Source organism: Rhineura floridana, chromosome 6 (assembly GCF_030035675.1).
Source record: "Rhineura floridana isolate rRhiFlo1 chromosome 6, rRhiFlo1.hap2, whole genome shotgun sequence".
Taxonomy (NCBI): domain Eukaryota; kingdom Metazoa; phylum Chordata; class Lepidosauria; order Squamata; family Rhineuridae; genus Rhineura; species Rhineura floridana.
Window position 1 is genome coordinate 74,596,734 of NC_084485.1, and position 15,611 is coordinate 74,612,344.

Here is a 15,611-nt window from a genome sequence, read left to right on the forward strand (position 1 = left end):
ATCACCCTCAGACATGGAAAAATACTGTGTTCAATTTAATTACTACCCTCAGGTGGTTTATGTGACTTTGGCCAAATCAAGCACAAAAAGATGCAAAAACCACTGATGCGATTAAACTGTATTAAGGGCTATGTATCAGCTTAAGTAGATGATGATGAGTAATTTGTATTCATAAATTGTATTTGCAACCTTGGCCGCTCTAGGCATCAATTTCCTCTCTGTTTGGCCAAGGATAACAAACAGTCCCTGATTCATAGTAGATGAAAGGTTAAGACTGAGGTAGAGCATATCTGTGGCACGCAAACAGTCCCAGATCCAGTCCATGGCATTTCCAGCTGGTCTGGGAACGATCCCTGTCTGAAACCTTGGGAGAGCCACTGCTAGTTAGATGAACTTAGAGTCTGACTCCCAACAAGCTGAATGCAAGTTACCAGCCACGCAAGGCACCCCACCAGTATGTGCACCTTCAAAAACCCTTTCCTGTATCTGTGTCACATACGGTAAGCCAGCCTTTCCCAACAGGTGTGCCTCCAGATGTTGTTGGACCACAACTCCCATCAGCCTCAGCCATTGGCAATGCTTTTTAAGGTAGTACGTGGGCTTTTACACTCTGGCCCTCAGGATACTACAGAGTCATCTGAAGCCCGCTGCAATGAGTTTGCGGGGCACTTCCAAAATAAAATCGCATGCATCCGTAGGGACCTCGACTCTAATGTTAGGACAGTTGAATCCATTGAGGTACCTAGATCATGGTCTTGTCCTCAGTTGTTGGATGAGTTTCAGTCGGTGCAGCTTGAGGAAGTTGACAAGATGCTTGGACTGGTGCGTGCAACCACGTCGGTACTCGACTCTCGCCCTTCTTGGCTAGTTAAAGCTAGCCGGGCTGGAACTGCCGGCTGGGCCAAGGAAGTGATCAATGCCTCCTTGAGTGAGGGAGTTGTCCCTCGTTGTCTCAAGGAGGCTGTAGTGAGACCTCTCTTGAAGAGGTCATCCTTGGACCCAGATAATTTGAACAACTATCGACCGGTAGCGAATGTTCCATTTCTGGGCAAGGTCTTGGAACGGGTGGTTGCCAGCCAGCTCCAGGCGCTCTTGGATGAAACCGATTATCTAGATCCGTTTCAATCCGGTTTTAGGCCTGGTTTTGGCACAGAAACAGCCTTGGTCGCCCTGTACAATGACCTTTGTCGGGAGAGGGACAGGGGGAGTGTAACTCTGTTGATTCTCCTTGATCTCTCAGCTGCTTTTGATACCATTGACCATGGTATCCTTCTGGAGAGACTCTCGGAGTTGGGAGTTGGGGGTACTGCTTGGCAGTGGCTCCGCTCCTACTTGGCAGATCGTCTCCAGAAGGTGGTGCTTGGGGAACATTGCTCGATACCCTGGACTCTCCATTGTGGAGTCCCTCAGGGGTCGGTTCTGTCCCCCATGCTTTTCAACATTTACATGAAGCCTCTGGGTGCGGTCATCCGGAGTTTTGCAGTGCGTTGCCATCAGCATGCTGATGACACGCAACTCTATTACTCCTTTTCATCTGCTTCAGGTGAGGCTGTTGATGTGCTGAACCGTTGCCTGGCCGCGATAATGGACTGGATGGGAGCTAATAAACTGAAACTCAATCCAGACAAGACTGAGACGCTGTTGGTGAGTGCCTTTTCCGCTCAGATGGAGGATGTTTATCCTGTTCTGGATGGGGTTACACTCCCCCTGAAAGAACAGGTTCGTAGTTTGGGGGTTCTTTTCGACCCTTCCTTGTCACTCAAGGCTCAGGTAGCCTCGGTGGCTCGGAATGCGTTTTACCATCTTTGTTTGGTAGCCCAACTACGCCCCTATCTTGGCGGTGACAACCTCACCTCAGTTGTTCATGCTCTAGTGACCTCTAGATTGGATTACTGTAATGCACTCTACGTGGGGCTGCCCACGGAAGCTGCAGCTAGTTCGGAAGCTGCAGCTAGTGCAAAACGCAGCAGACAGACTACTGACGAGGACCAAGCGGTCCTCACATATTACCCCTGTTCTGGCCCGTTTGCACTGGTTGCCGATTTGTTTCCGGGCCAGATTCAAGGTGCTGGTATTGACCTATAAAGCCTTACACGGTGTGGGCCCGCAATATCTGATGGAACGCCTCTCCCGCTATGAACCTACCCGTACACTTCGTTCGACATCTAAGGCCCTCCTCCGAGTACCGTCTCACCGAGAGGCTCGGAGGGTAATGACAAGATCTAGGGCCTTTTCGTGGTGGCCCCCGAATTGTGGAACAGTCTCCCCGAGGAGGTACGCCTGGTGCCTACGCTGCTATCTTTTCGGCGCCAGGCTAAAACCTTCCTATTCTCCCAGGCATTTTAATATATTTCTATGTATTTTACTGCTTTAATGTTTTAGCTATGCTAATATCATTTAGTGTTATTATGAATTTGTATTTTTATCTGTGATTTTGCTCATTTATTGTATTATTGTATGTTGTACACCGCCCAGGGAGCCATTGGCTATGGGCTGTTTATAAATGAAATTAAATAAATAAATAACATCTGGAGGCACATTGGTTGGGAAAGGCTGCCCTAAGCAATAGAAGACAGCAGATGAAGAGATGAATTTAAGAAACCCAGGGAAGACATGGCAAGAAAAGGATGCAAGGAAGAGGAAGATGACAACCAGAACGGCAAACCACTTACCAGTTCCAGAAGGATCAACAATCTCCCCTTTGGAGCCAGATCTTTTGGTTTGCAAATAATTAGCCAAAAGCATTTTCCTCAATGTGTTTCCCTAGCATGAGAAAGAAATGGGGTGAACTGCACGTTATTAATACAAATATTATTATTATTATTATTAATAATAATACTTTTATTATTAATACTACTATTATCATTATTATTGGCTTTCATATGTCACCCCATAACATACAAAAGCCATGGAGTTCTCTGGGCAGCTTACAATAAAAAAAATGCAAACATAAAACATAAAAGTGTAACGTCAAAACTAAAAAAATATTTTTAAAAACAAGCAAGCCCCCCCTCCCAAGATTAAAAACACAGATTGAAAAACAGAAAGGCCCCAACTACAAAGCTGGCTTAGCAGGCTTGGGTAAACAGAAGGGTCTCCACCTGGTGCTGAAAAGACCACAAAGATGTTAGGTAAGCCTTAGGAGATGCCACTACCAAAAAGGCCCTCTCCTTGGGAGTTAGCCACCTTGCTTCGTTCAGTGGAGGCACCCAGAGACACTCAAAAAAGGATCCTAAGGTTAAAGATAGTAAGTATGGGAGAAGGGTGGCACTGTTGGACTACATGGACCTTTGTAGCAGGACTGTTCTTATGTTCTTAATATTCATCACCCATTTCATTCAGGCTCTCAGTGAATGAGTTAAACTCTGTGAAAGGGCAGTGATAGGCCAGTTTTGTGAAGTTAAGAGGTGCAAGGCCTTTTTATTATTTATTTATTTATTATAATTATATCTCACCTTTCTTCCAAGGAGCTCAAGATGGTGTATATAGTTCTCCTCCCTCCCCACTGTATCCTCACAACAACCCTGTGAGGTAGGTTAGGCTGAGAGAATGTGACTGGCCCAAGGTCACCCAGAAGCTTCATGACTAAATGGGGATTTGAACGCTGGTCTCTCAGGTCCTAGTCCAATACTCTAACCACTATACCACACTGGCTCTCAAACATAAACAACAAGCAAGGTAGAAATGCAAAATTATTAGGAAGAATTATTACTAAAAAAACTATTAGGAAGTGGCTTCTTCTCAGAAAGTGGAGAAACAAGGCTGGCTTTTTACACAGAAAGCCTAATGGGAATACAAGAGACTGAAAAAGCTAGCTTGCTGCAAAGTGCCTTACATGTGCTTTATCGACTCCATTGGCTCCCAATTTGTTTCCGGGCCCAATTCAAAGTGCTGGTTCTGACCTTTAAAGCCCTAAACGGCCTTGGACCAATATACCTGAGGGACTGCTTACGCCCATATGTACCTGCCCGGGATTTAAGATCATCTGCCTCTCGTCTCCTCTGCGTGCCTGGAATAAAAGATGTTAGACTGACAGGCACGCGGGCGAGAGCTTTTTCAGCTGTTGCCCCCAAGCTTTGGAATACCCTCCCACAAGAAGTCCGCTCTACTCCCTCCCTGTTGGTTTTCCGGAGACTTCTGAAAAAGATCTTGTTCCGGAGAGCCTTTGGGAGGGACTGAAGGTAGAGCCTGACACTGATTGTATGCCTTCTACGTTAAATTTTACCTTTGTAGTCCCTTTAGTACTACTCCCTATATATATGTATATGTATATATGTGTGTGTGTGTGTGTGTATATATATATATATATTATTTTATGTATCTTAATTGTATTTTATGTATTTTAATTTATTTTAATGTTTTTGTGATTTTACTGTTTACAATTTTATGATATACGTGTTTGATTTTATTTTTGTAAGCCACTCTGAGTGCCCTATTATAGGGTAGAAGGGTAGGATAGAAATATTTTAAAATAAATAAATAAAAATAAAATGTGAGCACAAATCTCCTCAGCCACTCACCCTCTCTCCATATTTGTTCCTCTTCACTAGCATCTGCTGCAGTGTCCTGAGCACCTTAATGCAAAGCTTCTCCTCAGATTCCATCAGGTCTTTGGTATGCTGGACCAATCTAGTCACACACAAAAAGAATTCCCTTTGTTTCTGCTGCATGCAAGCATATACACATGCCATCACAGAGACCAGCTGTGTTACCAAATATCCAGGACCTTGTTCCTATGTAGACAGCCATGGGACCCCATCAATCTTGCCAAGCCTTGCCAACCAGCTCTCTAAGCCTTTAATTCTTCCACCACTCCCTTTCCCCTATTTTGCTCCAGCACTGCTTCTCCTTCTTCCAGAAGTGGGTGGCAAAGAGAAGCAGTGCTGCAGACCAGGGCTCTCAGCAGCAGCATCATGACTGCTGCGTACCATGATAGTGCAGGAACAGGGCGGCAGACAGGTCAGGGCAGTGTGGGCCTGCCAGCAGAGCTCCATTACTGAGCTTCACCATCCCAACATCATCGCAGTGCTGCCCCATCCCCACAATGTCCCAATACATGGCAGCAACACCCCTCCCCACCAGCCACTCCTTCCTTCTTACTGTGCCTCCACACCCCTGGTTGCCATTTTATTGTTGTTATGTGCCGTCAAGTCAATTACGACTTATGGCAACCCTATGAATCAGTGACCTCCAACAGCATCTGTCATGAACCACCTTGTTCAGAACTTGTAAGTTCAGGTTTGTGGCTTCCTTGATGGAATCAATCCATCTCTTGTTCGGTCTTCTTCTTTTTCTACTTCCTTCTGTTTTTCCAAGCATTATTATCTTTTCTAATGAATCATGTCTTTTCATGATGTGTCCAAATTATGATAACCTCAGTTTCATCATTTTAGCTTCTAGTAGTTCCTCCTTATGCACATGGTCAGCATAAAAACAAAATGGCCGCTACATATACTCTAACATGGTGGCTGCAACTGGGGCAGCAGAATTAGCTGAGGGCTCCAGGACAGGGGGTCAAGGGGGGAGGGATGGCCCTACACCACCATTTTATTTAGCAAAAGTGATCTAGGAGTTGGGACTGCTCTGCAGAATCTCTCTTGAAGCCATATTGCAAGACGCACTTACTTGGAGAGGAAGCCACCACTTTCGCAACGCTGGTAGGCCTCAGTGCCTTCCATGAAAAGCAGTTCTGGACGGTGCAGGACATCCACCAGGACTGAAAGTTCAGCTTCTACCAGGGGCTGCAAGCGCTCCTCTAAGGCATTGATGATGTCCTGTAACAGCACAGTATCTTCAGGGCAAAGCTACGTATATTTTGAGATTATGCTATACAAGTGTGAGATTTGCTACTAAGTTCAGCGTTCTGAAAATGATAGCTTTCATTTTTTTAAAAATAGTTCTAAAGACTGCAAAGATAAACCTGAAAACGTATGGGCACAGCCAGGCTACCCGGTATGCAAAGATCAGGAGTTCTGTGCCTTGAGCAGCTGCTTGATTTGCCGGTCCTCAAGACTAGCAGAAGTAAAGTAACTAATACAGAACAAGCATAAGTATGCCAATGTGTATCATTTATACAGGCTTCAAAAAGGCTTTCAGGTTTTGGGGGACAATGAATTAGGGTTTGCTTGGAGTGGAATTTAGATGTTTATTTCTGATTGAAGAGTACCCTAAGCCCTGCCTTAGTGACAAGGACACATTGGACACACTCCAAGCAAGGCCTCTTATCAGCCCGCACCTGCAGCTTCTCAATTATGTTCTTGTAGTCCCACTGGTTGGCTGTAGCTGAGACACGAGGAAAAGCACGCGAGGCTGTCTTGTAGTTGGAGGTATTCCGTTGTGCGTTGCTGATGGAGCTGCTGTTCAGCAGGGAGCTGACATGGGCATCAAGGTCCATGGGTAATGCAATGGAGCGGCTCTTGGCTGAAAGGAGAGAAGGCTTACAAGCAAGGAAGGTAATCCAAGGTGGAGCGCTGGTAGCCTGGGTGATATCCTACACCCTTAGTCCTAGCAAACTGCCCATATAAAGCCTCCTGTGACATTGCTCTCATATTGTACACCCCATATAGAAACTAGCAGGCAGTCAACCATCTCTGGCAATGAATGACAGCCACGCAAATAATCAGATGCCTATGCCTAGCCAAGTAAAGCATAACTGCAAGGGCAGAAGTTGCCTATCCATCCACACCAGATTATTGGAGGATGGAATATGTAAGTCTGATGGCTACTCTTGTTTTCCTCATGTTGACCTCAACATGATAAAATCCAGACAATCCCATCTACCCGTCCCAAGACATTTCCTTACCAATCATAGCCAGCGTGCGGATACAAGCTTCCACAGAGCCCTTGTGCTGCTGCTGCAGCCAAGGACACTCCAACAGCCTCATGGTAGACTGGAGGAGCTGCACAACAATAGTCTGGTGGGTCTGAAAGAGAGGAGAGGCATTTAAGGGGCATCTTTTAGCACACCGATTCAACAACAGCATCAGCTTCCACGAGGGTACAATGAGGTGAGACTGTAAGAGATCCATGACTGGAACTCCAGTACTTAAAAAAAAAATTAAGAGCAGCTGCGGAGGCCTGAACTGCAACAGGGCTGTGGTACTGGGAGAGGGTTAACCCTTTTCTCAATCCAAATTGCTCCCCCTCCAAAGCTGCATTAAGCAGGGGGTTGGACTTGATGGCCTTACAGGCCCCTTCCAACTCTACGATTCTATTCTATGACCCACAGGGCAGAAATGTAAAAAGTAGATTTTGCCCTCAGAACAAGCAGCAGCAACAGCTAGGGTGGGACACAAGTTAGATTAGAAAAATAGTGCTGGAGAAAAGGGCAAACCCTCCATGGTCCTGATCTGATGTTGCTCCACTCCCCCCCCCAGCTGTATCGACATTTACAAAACAAAGCAGGATATCCAGTCACTGACCTCCTACTGACTCATCTAGTAATACCCTCAGAATAGCAGCTTTCAAATCAACCTCTGACAACCGCTTTGTTTTCTGATTCTAAGCAGGATCCACTCAACTGCAGATTGCTATCCTGCTTCATGGGAGTAAAAAGGGGGGGGATCACATACAATGCACAAACTGAATCCTAATTTTTAGTAGAATGTTCTACTTCTCCCTCAGTGGGTCATACTGAGCTGCTCAGATAATTCCTTGGATCTTTTTAGCCAACAAAGTACCAGTTTGGCACAGTCCAGCTCAGGTAGTAGTCACCATCAGGGCATCTGTCTCTTAGGGCAGAGGGAAGAAGCTTGCTGCAGCTGGCCTATGTAGACACAGATCTATACAGCAAGTCTTTGTTCCTCAGAAGTACTGGGACCAGTGACACCCTCCCCTATTCACTTTTATGGTCCCACCAAAATTGCTCTCCTACACTGGAAGAAGTGAGGAAAGGGTTCCAGAACCTGAACCTGCTCACTCGTACCTGTAGTGAGGTGCTGTTCTCAGAGAAAGGGGAGCTGAAGAAGGCATTGATGGTGTCCAGCACCACAGTGAGCACGTACTTCTCCAAAGGCGGATCCGCTAAGCGCTTCTCACGTTTCTTGCACACCTGTGGAGGTGGAATAGCAGTACTTCGCTTTCACACAGCCCTTTTGAGTATTTCAAAACACTTCTTACACATTACCTTAGAAATCCTTGCTACAACCTTATAAGGCAGGTCAATATTATTAACCCCACATTGCAGATAGGAGGCTATGGCTGAGAAACAGCAGCCTGCTTCAGGCCACCTAATGAATTTGTAGATGAGCTGAGCTTTCAGTTTGAGACTTCCCAGCCCATGCTTTTAATACCAACACTACATCAGCTGTTTTAAGACAACGGATTAGAGCTCATGCCTGCAGAAAAGCAAAGAGCATGAAGGTAATATTCCCAGAGTGAGATGAGTCCAGGTGACATCTGTAAGACAGAAGACTGACCTCTCCTTCCCTAACCCCAAACTCTGCATGGCTGCTTCTACCACGGTAGGGTTTCAGTATTCTGTAATAGTACGCGATGGCACTGAAATCCCTAGCCCTGGAACATATTGCAAGCAGGAACAAATATGTATTACTTACAGTCATAATGACACAATATAATTTGAGGAAGCAATTTCTCGTCACACAGAACCCAATGACAATAAAACAGCGTCCTGCTTGGAGGACGGCATACAGAACTCTAGCACACCGAACAGTTATGAAAAGTCGGATCCATCGAGCTCAGTGGCTGGCCAGATGCCAAAGGGAAGTTCACCAGAAGGACACATTGGTGATATTTATTCCCTCTCAACAGCCTCCAGCATTTGGTAGTCAGAGCTTTACCGTCTTCAGACTCTGGAAGTCATGCTGGCTATCACAGCTAATCAGTTTGTAACAGAGTACATAGAAAATACAAAGCGTTGTTTTGTCTTACAGTGACCTGAATGAAAATTGTAATCAAAAACACATTGGGCTCTATAAACTATATTTAGTGCCCCTTTGCGCTTGTCTCTACTCATTCCTCCATTAATGCCTCTCCAACTTTTCTTCATGGCCAATAGACCTATCCTTCAGATGTGGTCACTAAATCCCAAGTTTTTTTCTTTGTTTTGCTTTTTTAATAAAATAGCTATTTTTGCTAATGGCCAGCAAAGCACCTTTAGCAATGAATTCCACAGATAGAGGTGTTGTGCGATAAGTCATCCTTCCACCAATTCTTCAACTAGCTAGCTGTTCATACAGCTGCTGTTAGCAAAGCCTTAGGCTTATGTTATGAGCAAAGGGACTTCCTTTTCCTGGAGTCCAGGCACAAAGAGAAGGGAGATTCCCCCTCCCATTATCCCAGTAACACCATTTAGGTTGCAACACCCACCCTGGCCATGTCAAGGGTGAAGTTCTCAAACAGCGTCCAGATGTGGTTGCTAGTGTAGATCTCCTTCATCTCTACCTCTGTGTCCACATAGCAATGGTTGACAAAGTTGACGTAAGCAATCTTCACCTGAAAGAAAAGGGAGGCATGGATTAGAAGTCCCTGGTGCAGGAAGGGAAGAAGCAAAGCAAATACTGTCCATGCTCATCACTCTGGGTTTTGTGTTAGCATCTGTGTTTATAAGTACTCCTGGAGCTCTCCAGAATGCCACCCACATCTGTACAAGGAAAACGGGAAAAGGGATTTGAGCCAAATGGGCTCTCCTTCATCATCTCACATCCAGTAATCGTAACCCAAATGATCAAGGGGATGGAGCAACTCTCCTATGAGGAAAGATTGCAGCATTTGGGGCTTTCTCATTCAGAGAAAAGATAAGTAAGGGGTGACTTGAAAGAAGTGTATAAAATTATGCATGACATGGAGAAAGCGGTTAGAAAAACATTTTTATCCCTCTCTCATAACACTAGAATTCATGGACATTCAATGTTGGAAGATTCAGGACAGACAAAAGAAAGTACTTCTTCAAGCATCATGTAGTTAAGCTATTGAACTCACTCCTAGAGGAGGCACCAACTTTAAAAGAGGATTAGACAAATTCATGGAGCATAAGGCTATCAATGGCTACTAGCCATTATAGCTATGCTCTGCCTCCATGGATGGAGGCAGTATGCTTCCAAATACCAGTTGCTAGAGAGTGCTCTTGTGCTCAGATCCTGCTTGCAGGATTCCCATGGGCAACTGGTTGGCCACTCTGAAAACAGGATGCTGGACTAGATGGGCCATTGGCTTGATCCAGCAGGCTCTTCTTATGTTATTTCTCCAAAGAGCACAGGTGTCAAACATGTGTTCTCACAACTATCCTGTGATGAAGATTTTGCTGAGAGATAGTGCCATGATGGCCATATGGAGCATCCATCATCAGAGGCAGTATGCCACTGAATAACACTTGCTGGAGAACAACAGTGAGTTTGAATATTGCCCTCATACTCTGCTTGTGGTCTTCATAGAGGCAACTGACTGGTCAATGTGAGAAGCAAGATGCTGATTAGATGCACCTTTGGCCTGATACTGCTTATAGTCTTCTGTTCTTACAGTGACTGACTATAAGGTCACTCAGTGGGTATCAAGGTTGAGCAGGGAATTGTTTGACACTACATCACACTGACTGTCCTACTTGGAGCAAATTGATCTAATGTGTATTTGAAAAACACATTTTCCTTCATGTAGAGCTAGGTCTCAGCAGATAAGGGCAGCAACACAGAGTACGATGATAACCACAAAGCCACAGCCTTTGAATGTCTGCATCTATGACTGCTGCCTGCATGCTGCCCTTACCTCCGTGATGCAGTCTTCGTGAGTGACCACTCGCACCACATCCTCCAGCGGAAGTAGAGATGTGCACTTGATTTCTGTGTAGACGTTTTTGCCTTCAGCGCAGGCTGCCAGCAGATCCACCAGAGAGATGTGATACATGAGGGGGCTGTTCTCCTCTACTCCATCTCGGGCTGCTGTCATCATCTCCAACATGTTGACTAGGGAGGTCTTATCATTATAAAACACCACCACGTCATCCCCAGCATTTGTCAGCTATGGAAAAAGGGACAGGAAGGCTAAGCAACATGAGCCCAAAATAAGAGGAAGGTTAACTTGTAGCCTCCAAATGTTGCTAAACTCAAGCTCCCATCAGCCCTGACCATTGGCCATGCTGGCCAGGGCTGATGGGAGCTGAAGTCCAACAGCATTTGGTGGGCCACAATTCCCTACATCTAAAAGAACAAGGCTGACAAACCTCTGCAAAGAACTTCCACTTTCTAGGCCCTCTCCAACCCCACCCTTCACTGGCTATACACAGGCTACAGTAGAGCTAAAGAGTACACCAACTGTGCATACGAAGCAAATCCCCTGGCATATAAGACTCCTTCTTGGCATGAATTTATATTCCTCTTCTCTCTTTTATTTTCCAAGATGTGTCTGACACTATGATTAGATGTTCCTGTCCATGCCATGGCCAAGATGGCTTTAACAGCTCTTGACACTGCAATGGTTGCTAGCCTGGTTTCAGATGTAGCATGGCAGTTCCTTCTAGGAAAGAGTTTTCTCCTAACTAAAATCTAAGAGTCAGGAGAATCTAAAGACCTGTGCCCAGCTGTCTTGGAGCTAAGCAGGACTAGAACTAAAAGAGGGCAGTTACTCCTCCAATGGTCAGAGAGGAAGATTTAAAAGCTAATTTGCATAAACCCGGCTTATTGGAGGCAGTGGGAGGAACACCTCATCCAAAGGAGAATATAATTCTAAGGGCCTGTGATCCCATGAGACGATGGCATTTTTCCAGCGCAGCAAACATTGGGACTGCAAGAAAGAACACTTGAAATGGCTAACAGAATGGCTTCATGTTAGCCATACTGATCCCTGCTGTGAAACATTTTCAAGAGCCACTGTGAAATATTAGGGCCACACAAGGCACTGATGGCAAAGGATCCTGGAGATCCTGCCCACTCCTTGCAGTACCTTTACCTCTGTGCTGAGCTACCACACTGTTAATATTACGGCATGCCAAAACTGAAGGGATGAGCATGGGCATGTATGCAGGGAGGCAAACCTCCAAGATGGAATGCAGTATCCCCTGGATGGGAAAGTACCTCTTTCAGATTGCTCAGGGACTAAGGTAAGCCTGCACTGCCTTTCCCTTACTGGCCTACCACCACTGTTTCCATACTGCTAGGCAAGGGCTTCCCTTCAGCTCCTTGTATTGTGAGATCTGTCCTTCTTCTCTGCCCTCTTTCCCAGAGTTTTTGCCCTGACTCTGCTTATGAGAGATGTGGAGTCTCACCTCAGTCATGATCATGTCCTGGCACTTCTTTATGTACTTGCTCTCAGCCTTGATGATAGTATGCAGGAAGTCAAGGTACTGTACATGGCGCCCGTGCGTGGCCAGGCAGTGGATGAAATGCTGTAGCACCGTTTCGCTGATCTCAGAGCACAGCTGATAGTTGTTCAGGAAGATGTGCTGCATTGTCTCTGCCTCCAGCAACTGGTAAAAATAAGAAGAGGTGAGACCTCAGGAGGCACAGCTGGTGTCACTCATCTCTATTTGGCTTTTCCTTAAAATAAGGAGCCTTCATCCTTGGTTACTCCGGTGAACTATTAGAACATCCTCCAGCCTGTTTCATTCTTCTGTCTATCAAGTGCTGAATTATGACTGGGAAGACCCAGACTCTAATCCCCATTATGCACTTTGGATGACCTTGGCCCAGTCACTGTCTCAGACTAACCTAGTTCATAGGGTTATTGTAGGCTAAAAATAGGAGGGTGGTGGTGGTAGTGAACCATGTATACCACCTTGAGATCCTTGGAGGAAAGGTGACATATAAAAGAAATAAAATATTGTAAAATTAACAAAATCCCATTTTTCACCCAAGGCTTTCAGGATGGCACACACAGGGCTAACTGTTTGTATCTTCACAACATCCCTGTGAGACAAAATAAGCTGAGACAGATTAGGCTTCATGGTGACTTGGTCTTACAACCCAAATGAGGCAGTGAAACTCTTAGCCTATATTGTAAATTCTTTATTGGCTGGATCTGAGCAGAAACATGAGATCTATTGGAAAGTATCTCTTGCATGCTGCATGCCCACAACTTATCTTATTTTTCCCACCTTCTTTCACTGCCCTTTCTCTCTTACCCCAGGAGTGAGGAACAAGTTGAGATGCTTATGTAGCAGGGCCTGATTTTCTTGGTTGCCAGCACAGAACTTCTGTAGGAACTGGTGGGTTAACCTCAAAATCTCCAACATCTTGTTGTCACCCTGCATATATCCATGAGAGTAAAAGATAAGTTCCTGATAAAAAGTATACTGGACTAGTCTTCCTTGACCCTCCCCCATCCCACCAAAAGGACTGCAGAACTCTCATCCAGACCTGGTGCCAGCAGGTAGCCAGGGTGGGCACTGGCTGAGGGTCCTTGTCGCTGAGAGGGGCCCTGCTGCTGGGGCTGGGTGGGTGTGGCTTCCACTCCGCGATCCATGCTAGCATTGGGTCATGGAGCATGTGTCCCATGACCCAGTGCAGACATGGATCACAAAGCAGAGCCACCCACCAGCATGGGCTTGCCGCACAACTTCCTGTGATGTCATGGTGCTGTGTCAGTGCACTGCACGAGCATACTTACCATCACCCAAGATGGCAGAGGGGGTGTCATACACACACACCATCGTGGGTGTGGCAGGCATGCACGCACAGTGCACTATTCCATATGTGGGTGGACCTATTTAACCTGGCATCACGGACCCCTGCAGTCTGGTGCCAGCCCTGCTCTCACCCATCACACAGCTGAGATGAGAAGGATAATCTCCTGTTTTACCACTGCAAACACATTCACAAAATACAGGAAGGTTTGGTTCACCTCATGCACCACAGTTTTGTTTCTGTACACCAGATCTCATATTATCAAAAAAAGAACAATACACATTTTTGTTGAACTTCCAAGAACATGCTGCATCTGGCACGTGGCTTACCTTCCAGTAGGTAAGCATGCTAATTATCCCTTGATACAAAGGAGGTCATTAGACTTAAGCTGCTTTAAGTGGGGAGATAGTAGAATCAGCTGATGAGGAAAGCTGCAGAAAGGAGCATTAATGCTTACCTTGAATGTTCCTTTTTGGATGAGTATGGGGAGGATTCTGGTGCAGCCACACATTAAAGCTCACACTACCAAGGAGTCTCAACCCCTGGTTGTACTAGAGGCCTCCCACACACCATCCAGAGAAATATTTGTCAGAAAGACTTTGGTAGGATATCCTGTCTGTGGGGAGATGATTGGACTAGACCAGTGGTTCTCAAACTTTTTTGGTTTGCGGCGCACTGTAAAACATATAAAAATTTTCTGGCGCCCTTCGTGTACAAAATTAAAAATATATTAATATATTTTAAACTATGAATAAAAATAAACAGTAGAAAACTATTACCCTATACAATTGGGTTTCTTCTGATTTTTAAAATATACTTTCATAATATTTGAGGCACACCTGGCCACCTCTTAGGGCGCACCAGTGTGCCTGGGCGCACCGTTTGAGAATCACTGGACTAGACAAACCCCAGCAGTGGCACATGAAGAGGGCAAAGTGACACCCTCACCCCACTCCATCCTGGCAAATGCAGCATTGCCTCTGCCAAGTGGGCACCTCTGCTGCTCCACATGCTCCCCCGCCCCATTGCTGTTGCTGACAACCCCACCGGTGTACAACGGTAGTATCCCTATGAGCACTCCAGAATCCTGACATATTCTGCGATCCCAACCAGACCCCTGCTCTTCCCTCTTCCCACCTTTTCATACGGGATCTGCAGCAGGTCCAGCATCACTTTGTGGGCATCCATATTCTTCAGCAAGCGCTGCTGCTTCTTTCGCATCTGCTCACCAACCCCACACATTTTATTGAGCCGTTCCAGAATCTGAAGAAAAGCAAATCACGAACAAAACAAACCAGCCAAACAGAAGTTGAATTAATGGGAGAAAGCATCTAGCAAACTTAGCTCTGCATTTAGAGAAGCAGAATGAGATACCCCCACATGCCCCTGCCACTGTAGAATCGAGGGACACTGCCTAGCCCAAGGCATCTCGTGGCCGAGATGCCCCAGCTCAGGTGGTGCTATTTAAATATTTATTCACTTGTATCCCAACCCTCCTCCAAGAAGCTCAGGGCAGCACATGTAGTTCTCCACTCTTTCTCCACAGCTTCCCTAGGAAAAGTGTCAGGGGCAACTGCTTACCCCTTTTACCAGTTGGTAGTTCTCACTGCTTTTTTCTCCAGGGGTCCCAGGCTCCTCGTCTGTGGTACGCTGGCAGGGGGAGAAGGAAAAAAACTATTCAAGTGGCCTTGCAACAGCTAAAGAAGAGGAAATCCAGCCACGTGTTTTCCACTAAGCCTCCTCTTACTTATAGCAGTCAAAAACCAGGCTAGCCTACATTGCACACAAGCTAATCTTTTAGGGAGATATCATGCTATTAAAGTCTAACCTGATCAAAACTGACTACCTTGGGCATACAAACAGTACAACAGTACTGACTCTTGAGCTTCCTGAGACTTTCACAGATGTCTAGAAGTCTCCTGAAATTAGCTGTTGTGCTGAGCTATGACTTCGTTACAATCTCTATAGCCAGTTCCATCCCTATAGAGTATGTTCCCTGTAATGCCCTTGAAGGTTGTTCCCCGGAGCAACTGGTTGCAT

The 15,611-nt window shown here is 45.8% G+C and overlaps 1 protein-coding gene across 4 annotated transcripts in view; it reads right to left on the reverse strand.

Annotated features, from left to right (window-relative positions):
- ITPR3 (inositol 1,4,5-trisphosphate receptor type 3) overlaps positions 1 to 15,611 on the reverse strand; it is a 150,007-nt gene that overhangs the window by 26,249 nt on the left and 108,147 nt on the right. For all 4 annotated transcript variants that reach the window (XM_061632412.1, XM_061632411.1, XM_061632413.1 and 1 more), the window contains 12 exons: positions 15,153 to 15,221; positions 14,709 to 14,834; positions 13,070 to 13,192; positions 12,215 to 12,415; positions 10,720 to 10,971; positions 9,328 to 9,453; positions 7,925 to 8,050; positions 6,803 to 6,923; positions 6,236 to 6,420; positions 5,626 to 5,774; positions 4,521 to 4,629; positions 2,673 to 2,763 (listed from right to left, as the gene is read on the reverse strand). In XM_061632412.1, the coding sequence (XP_061488396.1) occupies positions 2,673 to 2,763; positions 4,521 to 4,629; positions 5,626 to 5,774; positions 6,236 to 6,420; positions 6,803 to 6,923; positions 7,925 to 8,050; positions 9,328 to 9,453; positions 10,720 to 10,971; positions 12,215 to 12,415; positions 13,070 to 13,192; positions 14,709 to 14,834; positions 15,153 to 15,221 (1,678 nt within the window). The remainder of the gene's footprint in view (positions 1 to 2,672; positions 2,764 to 4,520; positions 4,630 to 5,625; positions 5,775 to 6,235; positions 6,421 to 6,802; positions 6,924 to 7,924; positions 8,051 to 9,327; positions 9,454 to 10,719; positions 10,972 to 12,214; positions 12,416 to 13,069; positions 13,193 to 14,708; positions 14,835 to 15,152; positions 15,222 to 15,611) is intronic.